This window comes from Aethalodelphis obliquidens, unplaced genomic scaffold (assembly GCF_003676395.1).
Source record: "Aethalodelphis obliquidens isolate GAN/ISIS:26980383/991018 unplaced genomic scaffold, ASM367639v1 scaffold16, whole genome shotgun sequence".
NCBI lineage: Eukaryota > Metazoa > Chordata > Mammalia > Artiodactyla > Delphinidae > Aethalodelphis > Aethalodelphis obliquidens.
Genome location: NW_020837960.1, coordinates 21,823,880 through 21,837,285, shown reverse-complemented (window position 1 = coordinate 21,837,285; position 13,406 = coordinate 21,823,880). Strand labels below are relative to the sequence as shown.

Here is a 13,406-nt window from a genome sequence, read left to right as displayed (position 1 = left end):
GCCCTCCGAAGCTAAATCCCACACTTTGGTATTTACACTAAATATCTCTTCTCAGGCCACGTTCCTTGAGGGGCGCATAAGTTACTGAAAGATAATGTGGCTTACTCTCTTGAGCTGTATATACAGTGTACTCCTGATGCTTCTGACAATTTTTTAAAAATCAAAGGTAATAAGAATTATACATGTGCTAGCCTGGGAAGGATGCACAGAGCAAACATCTGCTAAAATAACTGACCAATTCTAAAGAATTGAGTGAATAATAAAAATAGGAGAAATGGGGAAACAAAAGAAATATGGACCCTCCCATCAAAATTATCTTTCCTGTCTTTGCTCATTTATAGTTCATGTGTTTCATGGGCCAGCAAAGAATACCACCCAAGGTTCCTAATCTTGGCTACTGCTCCAATATTATTAATTTTTAAATTTAGCCAGCGAGAAAAGCATTATCAGGAAATTATGATGAAATATTATGAAAAAAATCAGTCATTTTATGCATATTATGTAATACGTACATCTTTTTACACATTTTGAAATACTTTGGTTATTATTCCTGCTCTAAACATAGACCTATATTAAGGAGTTACATTTTTAGACAAGTTAATGTGAAAATAGAATAGCTTCTGAAAATGAGCAGCTGACTTAAGAAGAGTCTTAGCACAAACAGAGAGAATGAACTAGTGGTTACCAGTGGGGAAAAGGAAGGGGGGAGGGGCAATATAGGGGTAATGGGGAAAAAAAGGGTTATTATGGGATTATATAAAATCACATGTGTGAAACTTCTGAAAACTGTAAAGCACTACAGAATTTAAAGAATCTTTCATTCAATAAAATAAAAAAAGAAGTAGTAAGAGTCTTTGTTTTCCCAAAGTTTAAACTACTATTAGTCAAACTTAGGAACCTTACATGAAAGGACGTGTAATTCATGCACTGACTTACATCCACTTCAGAAGGTATGGCCAAATTACAGGGACTCCGTTTCCACATATCCACACACTAAAAAATTAAAAAGAGTATAAATAAATACACTGAACACTGAAAATAAGGCAAGGCATTTGGTATGATAATAAGCTTCATTTAAAAATATATACTTACGTTTCCTGCTTTAGAAATTTTGAGGTCATAATGCTGACCTGCTTTTCTTTCCTTTCTTTTTTGTAAGAAATCAAGTAATTTTAGCTGAGGAGGAGGTGGACAATGAGACAGATCCTGCTGCCGATTCAGAGAGGACCTGGAATATCTCTTGAAACACCTGAAATATTAAGAGATTAGAAATACACAAAGCTAATACAAGAAACTCAGAAAAAACATGGTTTAAATTAGTAGGTGTTAAATGTGTAATTAAATCACAAATATCTGTAGAACACTGTCACTTGCCAAGGAATGTTCTAGGCACTGGTGAAATAAAAATGGACGAGACTAACAAAATTCCTGCTACCACGTAGCTGACAGTCCAGAAGTGAAGACACACATATACAAGTAAACAGGTCAGATCATTCCAGATAACAATAAGCAGTAGGAGAAAAACCAGGGTACTGTGGTGAATACGTGATAGAGAGGGCAACATTAGGGAGGGGAAGGACTCTGAAGAAATGATGCGTGAGCTGAGACATGACAAGAAGGAACAAGCTGTGGAAAGATCAGGGAAGGAACAGTTGAAGCAGAGAGAGAGAATTTTAAAAGGTGCTGAGGCAGGAACAAAGTTGGCTTATTTTTAAAACAGAAAAATGAAGGGAGGACTAGAGCATCAGGGTCCACACAATGGGAGATGAGGTCAAAGAGCAAGGCAGGGGCCTTGCAGATGAATGATAATGCGTTTAGACTGAATGTGAAGTACAGTGGGATGGTTTTCAAGGAATTTAAGCAAGTGGTGGCATGGTCGGCTTTGAGGTTCTCAAAACATTACTGTGGTTTGCTTATATGGCGAACAGACCAGAAGCAAGCGAAGGTGAAGTAGGAAGACCAGTTAGGAAGGATTTTATTGCAGAAGTCAAGATGAAGATGATGGTGGCCTGGCTTAAGGCACTGGCAGTGGGCGTGGAGAGATGTGGACAGAGATACTAGGAGACTTTATAGGACTGCTAATGGATACTATATGGACTTATTTCACTATTTCCAAAGCTGCACCTTTTCCCCAGAATATATTATTTCCGTAGTAAAGCAGGGAATTAAGAAAATGGGTAGGTTATTTCAGCCCCTTCAAACTTGAAGAAGATCCAAAGTGGGCAACTCAAACAATTATGCAAAGATAACTTAATGATGAGCCTACTATAACTGCAGACCAAATTAATATGCATTCTTAACTGCAGTCTGAATTAATATGCATTCTTTTACTTCATTAACTAGAAGAGATAGCTAAAACATTCTAAGACAAATTAACATGTTATAAAAAGGCATTTAGTTAGAAACTGACTTCTCAAACTGTGATCATTTTCCCAGATCTCTAAAAGAAATTATAAATTGTATCTTTAAAGGTAATATTAACAAAAATTAAACTGGTATTAGAAAGTGATAAGTTATTCTTTCTGCTCATACCTGTCTCTTCTCAGAATTTCTATCTTTTTGGTGAACAAACTCTGAATTTATAGGTAGTTTGTTCTTCAAAAGAATGCAGAAAATGCATCACTTCAATATAAAGCAGAGTACATATTAAAAAAATTCTAATTCTTACACAATAAAAGTATTAAAAGACAATTAAAAATCCAATTTTAAAAAATCAGGGACCTCCCTGGTGGCACAGTGATTAAGACTCCACACTCCCAATGCAGGGGGCCCGGGTATGATCCCTGGTCAGGAAACTAGATCCCACATGCATCCTGCAACCAAGAGTTCGCATGCCACAACTAAGGAGCCCACGTGCTGCAACTAAGCAGCTGGTGAGCCGCAACCAAGGAGCCGGTGAGTCACAACTAAGACCCAGCACAACCAAATAAATAAACAAATAAATATTAAAAAAAAAAAATCAGAGCACATTTATTCTTTAAAGGGAAAAGATACTATAAATGGCAAAATTTAGAGCTACCGCTCTAGTTCTCTTTTGGTTTATCCTTCCACAAAGGTAATTACCGTTTCATTGGGCGCGTGTTCATCTTTTGCTTGTTATAGAGCAGCCTGTTTGCAGTGCAGGTTACAGCTATAGAAGGATCAAGACACAGTGGTTCAGCTGTAGCTAGAATCAGTTGGCTCTCAAGCAGAAGTTTGTCTTCCTGAAATATGTAAGAGCATACATCAATACCAGATTTAAGATTTTCAAATCATACATATCACTTAATCTAGAGATATTCCTTGGAATATTTCTGCTAAGGAGTACAGTAAAATACAGTATTTCAAGTTCCAAACTAAATGTGTAAACTTTAGAAACTTGACAGCATAATGAAACTACTAATGGAAATTCAGTAATTGGTACAAAGTGGTCAAATTATAAGACTGCCTATCCATTAGCCCAACAAATATTTACTAAGCACCTACAATGTGTAAGACACTGTTCTAGACCGGGGGCGGGGGGGGTGGATAAATCATGAAGAAAACAGATAAAATCCTCTGTCCCCACAAAGCTTACAGGACCAAGATAGATGACAGCACTTTCACTAATTGAGATAACAGTCCCATTCTATACTCAGCTTAACTTCATTACAAGAATAAAAATGACTCCACTAATACTGTATAAACTATATACACCAATTCCAAAGTTTATACAGGCTTTTTACCAGTATCATTTAACTTACTTTACTGAATCCTATTTTTCTTTTTTTTTTTGCTTAAACTCTGAAATATTTTAATGGCTATTAACTCAATTTTTTAAAAGTCAAATGAATCAATTAATTACTGCTGAATAAAAATTTTTTCAAAAAAGAAACATTGCGGGCTTCCCTCGTGGTGCAGTGGTTGAGAGTCCGCCTGCTGATGCAGGGGACACGGGTTCGTGCCCCGGTCCGGGAAGATCCCACATGCCGCGGAGCGGCTGGGCCCGTGAGCCTGTGCATCCAGAGCCTGTGCTCCACAATGGGAGAGGCCACAACAGGGAGAGGGCCGCGTACCGCAAAAAAGAAAAAAGAAAAAAAAAAGAAAAAAGAAACACTGCTTCTTTCACTAGGTCTATTCAACTTATTATGGAAATTTTCAAAAATACACAAAACAGAAATATAATGACACCCACGTACCAACACCCTATTTTATTTAACAACCGCCCCTCTTTTTTTTTGTTTTTCTTTGTTTTCCTGGAGTAATTTTAAATACATTTTCGATGTTGTATTATTTCATCTGAAAAATCCTTCAGGACACACTGGTAACTGCTAAGGACCTCTAATATCCAGTCTAGATAAATTCCCATTATCTCAAAAGTGTATTCTTAGTTGGTTTGTTTGAATTTGAACTCAAACAAGGCCTACACGTTGTATTCGGTTTTTATCTCTCAAACATTTAAAAAAAAAAATTCTGTAACGATCACCTCTTCCCCCATCTTTTTTTCTTTTCTCATGAAACTGATTTGTTGGGATTTGAGCAACTGCTTCCTCAGCGTATCATTTATTAACTGGGTCTGGCTGGTTGCTTCCTCATCCATGTCATTTAATGGTTTCTCTTACTCCATAAATTACTTTTAAACTGTTGGTTAGATGTAGAGGCTTGATTTAAATTAAGGTTCTATTTTTTAAACAAGAGCTCTTCAACAGTACTACCGTATACTTTCTCGTCCGCCACGCAAGGAGGAACACAAGGATTGACTATCCCACTTTTACACCAGACAGTTTAGACAGACTATAGGTTTTTCATATCTAAGAAATACAGCCATCTAGATTCATTAAGACTTCCAAGTTGATAACATTTTAAAAAGTTTATCATTTCTTTTACACTTGTTAGCTGAAATTTTTCTAAGGAATTTTCCTTGAAAAGGCAGAATAAAGGCTTTGGTCTCTCCCATTATTTACCAATCTTCAGAGTAAGAAATCAATGCCCTAAGAACCTCCAATGATGACCAGTGAGTTTGTTTTTGAATATTCTTTTAATAGCTTTTAACCTTCTTGTAAACAAAAAGATTACAGCCCAAACTACAATACAACACTTGATAGTTACTGATGAACTGAATCTTAACTTATAATCATATTTCACAGCTAGAATAATTCTCATTATTGATATTTTCTTTACTTTAACTATACCTCTTTATAGTAACAGAGAAATAAGTGAACACTCTTGTGAGTGGGCACCTCACATATACTGAGCCAGCACTGGAGGACTAACTGGCTATTCTCCGGATAAGAGCCGTCTCCAGGTAAGAGACGTCCCCTAGGGCTACAACCAGTATGGATGGCAAAAAGACAAGACGAGCTAGGTCTGCTTTAGAATCCTAGATGACAGAATATCAGCATCTATTTGTATCCACAACAAAACATTCTGTTTGAGAGGGGATACAAAACTATGTTTCAATTGGGTGAGGTCAGCCTCACCCTATTATACTATGCCCTAAAAGCAACTGGGACTGAACTGTTAGTTCCTTGAAGGATTACTGCATCTTTGTAGAGACCCTTAACTTCTAAAGCTCATAAATCAATCCCAAACTTTACTCATAAATAGAATTATGAGCAGAAAATATCTTTTGCTTAACTTAGTAAATATTGTTTCATCCTATATATTACTGTTTGGGATTAAAAAACAGAACTAACCTGGGTCCATTTATGGTTATCACTTGTTATTGAATGTACATCACAGATTAAAGTCTAGAAGAAATAAAAGTTAAAAAAACAGATTAATGTATAGGCATACAAACATATGAAGACATTTAATAAGTAAAACTCCAAATAAAATCTGAAATACTTCTTTTTATTTATTTATTTATTTTAACATCTTTATTGGGGTATAATTGCTTTACAATGGTGTGTTAGTTTCTGCTTTATAATGAAATAATACTTCTTAATTAAACATTCCTTACCTGCATTGTTGGACGTAAGAGAATGTGCCTACTTTGGTAACCAGGAGATTTCATGTTACTGGACTGCCTGTAGTCACGTATTTCTGCTATGACACATCCACAGTGAAAAATATTAACCTGTTTTGAGTGAAAATATATAAGTAGATGTCATTTTTCAGAAGCCTAAATAAGTGGGTTTATATTGAATGTTTCAGGTTCTTTACATTCTTATGTAATGTTTCTGACCACTCACGCACTCTTAAATGGAATTCCTTGGTGGATTTACCACCATATAAACCCTTTAAAAGCAACTGTTTATGTTCATCATGACTCAAGAAGCAGTTTAACACTGTTTAACTGTTTGCTAGTAATAGAATGACATCTGGCATTTGTACACTGTTAATGTTACAGATAACTGGTATCGCTGTTCTTTTTTTTTTGGCCGTGCCATGAGGCTTGCGGGATCTTCGTTCCCTGACCAGAGATCGAACCTGCGTCCCCTGCACTGGGAGTATGGAGTCTCAACCACTGGACCGCCAGGACGGGAAGTCCCTGCTTTTCTTCTTGACACTCACTGGCTCACTGTTGTACTCTGCTAACCCTGTCATTATTATAAATTGTCAATAACCATGCCAGAGTTTCAGCTTATAGATACAACTGCTATATTTGCTCTGCTAAAATTTCCAAAAGATAGGCTTTACTAATAAGAGGAAGAAAGCTAACGTTAATTCAAATAATAATCTCTGTTAAAGATACTGTTTTTTAATCCTTTTTCTAAGTCCAAAGGTAAGAATCTGTCACTCAAGTCTTGCTAATTATCACTTGCCACAGTCGCTTATGGTATTGTGTGTTTTCACCATTCAGAACTTTTAGTGGGTACTGTGACCTCCATGTTGTCAGTCATTATTATGCTCATGCTTTTTAACCAACATTTATTGAGCCACTACAATGTGAACTGTGTGTCATTTTTATCAAGAAGGTTCATAGATAAAGTGGTGAGATACTTGCTCAGTGTGGTAAGACAGGCAATAAACATGTAAACAAATACACAAGGTAACTTGAGACAGTGAAAGCTACAGAGGAAATAAAATAGGGAGGGGCTTAATTTAGACTGTGTGCTCAGACAGAACTCTCGGAGGGAGTAATTTTCTGCTGAGACCTGAATCACAATAAAGGGCCAGACATCTGGGACAGATGAGAAGAGCAGAGGGAAGAGCAGATGAATAAGACAGGTATAAGCTCGGTGTGTTTTAATATGGAAAGAAGTCCCGGACGGCTGGAGTGTAGTGAGTGGGGATGAGAACCAGGAGGTGAAGACAAACAGAAAGGCAGGGGTTTTGTACACTGAGGGGACACTGGAGAACTTCAGACAGGGAACTGTGTTGTTGTTGTTTTCTGTTTTTGTTTTGTAAGCTTAATTTGGTTGTCTGTGGAAAACTGATTTCTAGGGTTCTAGAACGAAAACAGGAAGTTCAGGAAGGTAACTATAGAAGGTCATGACCATATATTTTGAAGGTATAGCTGACACTTGCTGGTGGACTGAATGTGAAAGGTGAGAGTATAGTTATCTGTCAGATTGGAAAGACTGGTAATAGAACTGGTTTGGGAGGTAAAAATAAAAAGCTCTGTTTTGTCATGGTAAGTCTGAAGAACCTAATCTATATCCCAGTAAATATGTATATTTGGAGCTTGGTGGGATAGTCATTGTGATAGAGATAAGCAAGGGATTAACTGTCATTTTTTTAAACTCATTAAGCTGTTTGAGATCATCCAGGGAGAGGGTGTTACTAAAGAACAGAATCCCTAGGACTGAACCCTGAACATATTTATGGGGGAACAGAGATGACAGCAAAAAAGACTGAGACTAGAGGGAAGAGAAAAACCAGGAAGGTGATGTCTCAGAAGCCAAAAGAAGGGTGTTTCAAGGAGGAAGTAGTTATTTACACTGAACTTTGCTAAGACACCAATTAAGATGAGAACAGAAAAGGATTTTCTTAGAAGCTGAGAGATGGTACAGTATGCTTATATTCTTTATCTACTAGAGAGAGGAAAATAGATAATAGAAGAGAGGAGGGTTAAAGTTGCAAGACCAGGAGAAGGATCCAGAACATAAAGTGGAGAAGATGCCTTAGGAACAGCTTATTTCATCCATTTTAACAGGAAGGCAGGCAGAAAGTGTGGACAGAGATGTAGGGATGCTGGGAGGAAATGGAAGTTCCCATCTGATGGCTTCTTTTTCCTCAGTAAACTACCATAGTATGGCTGGAAAGCCAAGAAAGTAAGCAGTTTCTTTCATAATTTCTTGATTGTAGCTATAGGGAGATTTCCAGTGGATGAGTTAATTGTTATAACAATTTTAGAAGAATCAACTAAATCTAAACATTTCAGTAGAGCCTAAAGGATAAATATCCCACAATAAACCAATTTTCATATAGCTATGTACAATGTCTCATTTCATGTTCCATGCACTAGTGAGAATACAACTAAATACCCTTCATCACAAAACAACATATATCTAGCAAATCTAAGGACATTTTAAAGAGAAAAATTTTGTACCTGAGATTTTTCTAGGAGATCAACCAAAATAGGAGGTAATTCTTCTGCATCCAAGTATTCAAGTAATTCCCCTTCTTCATAAGGCAGTCGAATGGTCTCAGAATCTTAATTTTAAAACATAAAATTTCAGAAAGTGATCAGCCTCACCGAAAAGCCTAGGTAATAATTTAAGTAACTTCTGATAAAAAATAAAGAGAATAAAGCCAAAAGCTCTCCTAAAGTCCTTCTTTATTTAAGTCTTAAAAATAAATCACCTTACATATTGCTAAAAAACTTGATAAACTGTATACAGTTTTAGAGCAGAAAGGAGGAAACACCTAACATACTATGGAAAAACGTCTGGCACAACAATCACAGTACAAATCACAGCCAGCAGTATAGTAATCAGAATATGATAAAATTCCAATATCTGTTAACTAAAAAGTTCCTTGAAGAGTGCTTAATCTAATCTGGAAGTCAGAGGGGTAATCTGGTATCACTTCTGAAAAATGACTACTTATAGACCAAAATTCTCTTGGTGTTATACAATTAACAACCAACACAAGAAAAAATTCTTAACTAGGTAAGTTCCTTGTAGAACTCATAGTTTCATCACTGTATCAAAATTTAAATGCCTCTTTAGTGAAATCTAAGAGTATTTATATTTTAAAACTCTATTTTCATATTCACATTAATAGAAATAAAATGTTGAAAACATTTCAAAAGGCAGTAAATCTGCTTAACTTTGAAAGCTTCAGACTCAAAGTATATTCAAAGCACAGAAGAAAAACATACCTTAAAACACCTGATGCTATCTTAAATAAATAAATAGCAACAGAACGAAAGGAAACTTCGACAAGTATTTTAAAATTATGTCTTTTATAATTTAACTTCAAAGACCTCAGTCAGAATACTTCTCAAATTCCAGAAGGCTAATCACACTAGAGGTAACTTCTAATATTCTAACAAAACATCATAAAGAGAACCATTTGGAATCAAAGTCTTCTTTTATCAAGTCATCACTGATCTGAAGGACAGATCATTTAGCAGGTTAAGAAACTACTTCTAAAAGACAGCACATCCGACCGGGCAGAGGGATTTTCGTGGCTGCTGCCCTCTGGAAGTTCTTACCTGATCCATTTTTTCCCCTGAGCATCAGAGAATATCCCTCATTTCCTGGGTATAGGTTGACCACTAAACATGACAATGTCTCCTGCATAACAAGCTTCTCTAACAAGTTCACATTTCTTCTTAATTTCTGCTTTAAAAAGAGGCAGAGCTCATGAAAATAATCCAGGATAACAAAGAATGCAATCATTTAACAAAAATCAGACCTTAATCTTTTTTTTTTTTTTTTGTGGTATGTGGGCCTCTCACTGTTGTGGCCTCTCCCGCTGCAGTGCATAGGCTCTGGACGCGCAGGCTCAGCGGCCATGGCTCACGGGCCCAGCCGCTCCGCGGCATGTGGGATCTACCCGGACCGGGGCACGAACCCGTGTCCCCTGCATCGGCAGGCGGACTCTCAACCACTGCGCCACCAGGGAAGCCCCTGACTTAATCTTTGATACTCTTTCCACATCTGTGTAAACTTAATTTTGATCTATTACTATGTTTTAGGCAAATGAATTAATATCACAAAGAAAAACTACTGATCTATATATAAAACAATAAACACACTTAAATATGTACCTGAGTACACAAGTAGCAAATATTAAAAATATTTAAAAAGGAAAACCATTAAATGTAAATATTTTTTAGAAAGATGCTATAATGTATAATTAGTTTCTATTAAGTATAAATCTACATAAATAATTTGGGGCATTTTCTTTGGTTGTACTGTTACAGAGTATATTTCTTAAATATATTATGGCCTAAATTAGATCTAAACAAGTTCAACAGCTCTAATCAGCTGAAATGTTAAACCCAAAAATATCTAACTGGTTAAAAGGACGTGAGTAATTTTCTGTAAATTCAATTTAACAGCTCCTTAGAAACCACTTTGCTAAGAAAAACAAAAAACTATCAGGGAACCTAACACACATACATCAAAATCTATTATTTTAGAAATGTATATGATTTAAAATGAAACCCACTTATAATAAATCATTTCATCAAATCTTATTTGTGAAAGATGTCAATAGAATATGGATTTGAAAATGGATTTGAAAAACAAATCCATTTTGAGTATCATATTTAACATGCATATATATATATACACACAGTCATATGCAGAAAGAAATTATAAATTCTTGATCTATAGTCACCATAGAATCAAAAAAACTGCATTTTGAAAATAAATTTTTAAAAAGCAAAGAAAGCAAAGCAACTTTTAACCACATTGATGGGAAGTCAGAAAATGTCTTTCTTAAAGGACCAGACAGTACTTTAGTCTTGTGGGTCATATGGTTTGTATCACAACTACTCAACTCTATTTACCTCAAAATCAGCCACATACAAGATATAAATCAAGGGGTGCTGCTGTATTCCAATAAAAGGTCATTTACAGAAACATGTTGTGGGCCAGATCTGGCTGGTGGACAATGGCTGTCAACCCCAATTTAGCATCTTCATTTATGTATCTCTCCTATCTTAGTTCTGTCTCTGAGGCAACGGATATGCTCATTATACTGACTGTGGTGACAGTTCATGGGTGTATACTGTGAAAATTAATAAAAGGAAACCTCAACTAAAACTGGAGTGGGGAAGGACTGCAGAGGGAGCTCTTCTGCCCCACCATTCATCATCAATTACCCCAAACAGGAAGACATTACTGATCCCACCAGGAAGAGAACTAACTTCAACTCCTAAACAGGAAATGCAATTCCTTTACTTCCCCAACTAGGGGAAGGGAGACTTTCTTCCTCCCAGCAACAAGCTCAGTGAATGGGAAAGGACTGCAGCCCAGCCAATGGAAAACACCTGTAGCTCAGCCAACAAAAAGCCATCATTTCTGGCACTTTTACTTTCCTCCAATGAACTCTCATTTTTTCCTTGCTGATGATTTTCTTTCTTTGTCCTGCCCTCCTTACAATAAAAGCCTTCCATGTTGTTCAACTCCTCAGAGTATCTCTGCCAGATGAGATGCTGCCCAATTCATGAATCGTTTAATAAAACCAATTAGATCTTCAAGTTTATTCAAATTTTGTTTTTTTTAATACACGTCAAAACTTATAAAATGTATACTTCAAACATACTCAACTTGTTGTATGTCAACTATATCTCAATAGAATTTATGGAAACCATACCATAAGATTTACTCATGGTTTCACAATTATTCTTCTCCTAAAGATTTTAAAGGTTAGATACTACTGGAATTCCACTAATTTTTTGCCTAAGAGGTATTCATTTTTAAAGACAGACAACAGAAGCTCAGTAGAGCCCTTTAAGGCCCTTACGACCTGAGGGTCCAAAAGATATCAAGAAATCAATTTCTATTACATTTCTACTGCCCATACTTTCATGCTAAATAAAAATGAATTAAGTTAACCTGGGCATAAACTAATTTTTCTGACCAAATTCACATTTTATTATCACATCTAAATTTCCTACATATCCTGTAATAGTTTTAACTTCCCAGTGCAACTCACCATGAAGAAATAGGTTAATTTTCTCCTGTCTTCAGTCTACAAATAACTTCTCAGGAAGAAAAAGATGCAAAAGATAATATATATGGTGGCTTTGCTTCTCCTAACTTCCCAATGAGATAGTCGGTTACTTAGCAAACATGGTTTCCCTCTGCTACCTAAGTAGGTGATCTCTGCCATGTGCCAGATTAGCCAGAGCTCTGGTTTAGCTGCAGAACTGGCTAGTCTGGTTAGAAAAGATATTTGTTCACTAACAAAAATATAAATCATTCAAATCTAATTCCTTCAAATTTCCCTCTTCCACTACATTTAAAAAGTTGTAATAACATAAAAAATTTATACTTACCTTAACCTCAGGCTCTTTTTCGCATTCTTCAATATATAAATCATAAAGTTTTTGAAATATTGATTTTCTAAAATTTAATAAACAAAGGCAGTATACAAAGTAATGTTAATATAATAATCATAAAATAAACATTTTGAATTTTCCTGTAATTTTTCCTCCAATTTCCCAAAAACTAGGGGTGAAGTGGGGTTGGATATGGTAGCTAACACCAACCTAGAAATTTCTAATACAGTTGACCCTTGCACAACACAGGGGTTAATCCTCGTATCACTTAGAGTCGGCCCTCTGTATCCGTGGTTCCTCTGCATCGACAGGTTCAACTAACCACTGACCATGAAGTACAGTAGTGTTTACTACTGAAAAGCATCTGCAAATAAGTGGACCTGCACAGTTCAAACCCACATTGTTCAAGGGTCAACTGTATATGCAAAGTACCCAGAACATTTCTAGCTCAGTGTCTAGGAAGAATGAAATAAATGATGGCTATCATCATATTTCTGTGAGTCTAAGATATCAATTAATTAAGCATTCATACCTTCCACTAGATAGATATTTCCTTTTAGGAGGTCTCTGTCGGGCACTTTCAATGACATACTAAAAAAGAGAAGTTTAAGAAAACAGCTTGTCTTTTGCATACTGCATGAAGAACTGTATTAATAAATCGTGTAAGGCTAAAAAGGCTGTTCAGTCACTCAAGTCTCTGATGCATATTAAATCATACCTTTTAGGGCAACCTACTTAATTTCTAAATATATGTTACAAACAAGTGAAATTTAAACTGCACTAAAATTTAGCACAATATTTACTTACTATATTATAAGCAAAATCATAAGAGTTTCACCACTGTGATTTCACAGGTTAGCAATATTTTCAATGTTTTATGGTTGTTTAGAATATGCATAGCATACCCAATTACAAGGACTCTATGTATTTGAGCTATTTTCCCCTTTAATTGAGCAGTTAGAATATCTGTTAAAACAGGAAACATAATTTTAGAAACTCTATGACCTTGTTCAAATGTTTATTCCACTGTGTTATTCAA

At 35.8% G+C, this 13,406-nt stretch overlaps 1 protein-coding gene across 17 annotated transcripts in view; it reads right to left on the bottom strand.

Moving 5' to 3' along the window:
• Positions 1 to 13,406, bottom strand: part of SUPT20H (SPT20 homolog, SAGA complex component) — a 39,576-nt gene that overhangs the window by 20,012 nt on the left and 6,158 nt on the right. For 12 of the 17 annotated variants that reach the window (XM_027116467.1, XM_027116475.1, XM_027116476.1 and 9 more), the window contains 9 exons: positions 12,900 to 12,958; positions 12,365 to 12,431; positions 9,566 to 9,695; positions 8,456 to 8,559; positions 5,921 to 6,037; positions 5,655 to 5,708; positions 3,064 to 3,203; positions 1,093 to 1,249; positions 937 to 993 (listed from right to left, as the gene is read on the bottom strand). In XM_027116467.1, coding sequence (XP_026972268.1) covers positions 937 to 993; positions 1,093 to 1,249; positions 3,064 to 3,203; positions 5,655 to 5,708; positions 5,921 to 6,037; positions 8,456 to 8,559; positions 9,566 to 9,695; positions 12,365 to 12,431; positions 12,900 to 12,958 — 885 coding nt within the window. Of the gene's footprint in view, positions 1 to 936; positions 994 to 1,092; positions 1,250 to 3,063; positions 3,204 to 5,654; positions 5,709 to 5,920; positions 6,038 to 8,455; positions 8,560 to 9,565; positions 9,696 to 12,021; positions 12,065 to 12,364; positions 12,432 to 12,899; positions 12,959 to 13,406 lie in introns of those variants that run through there. The other 5 variants (XM_027116478.1, XM_027116482.1, XM_027116471.1 and 2 more) reach the window with 2 other exon arrangements.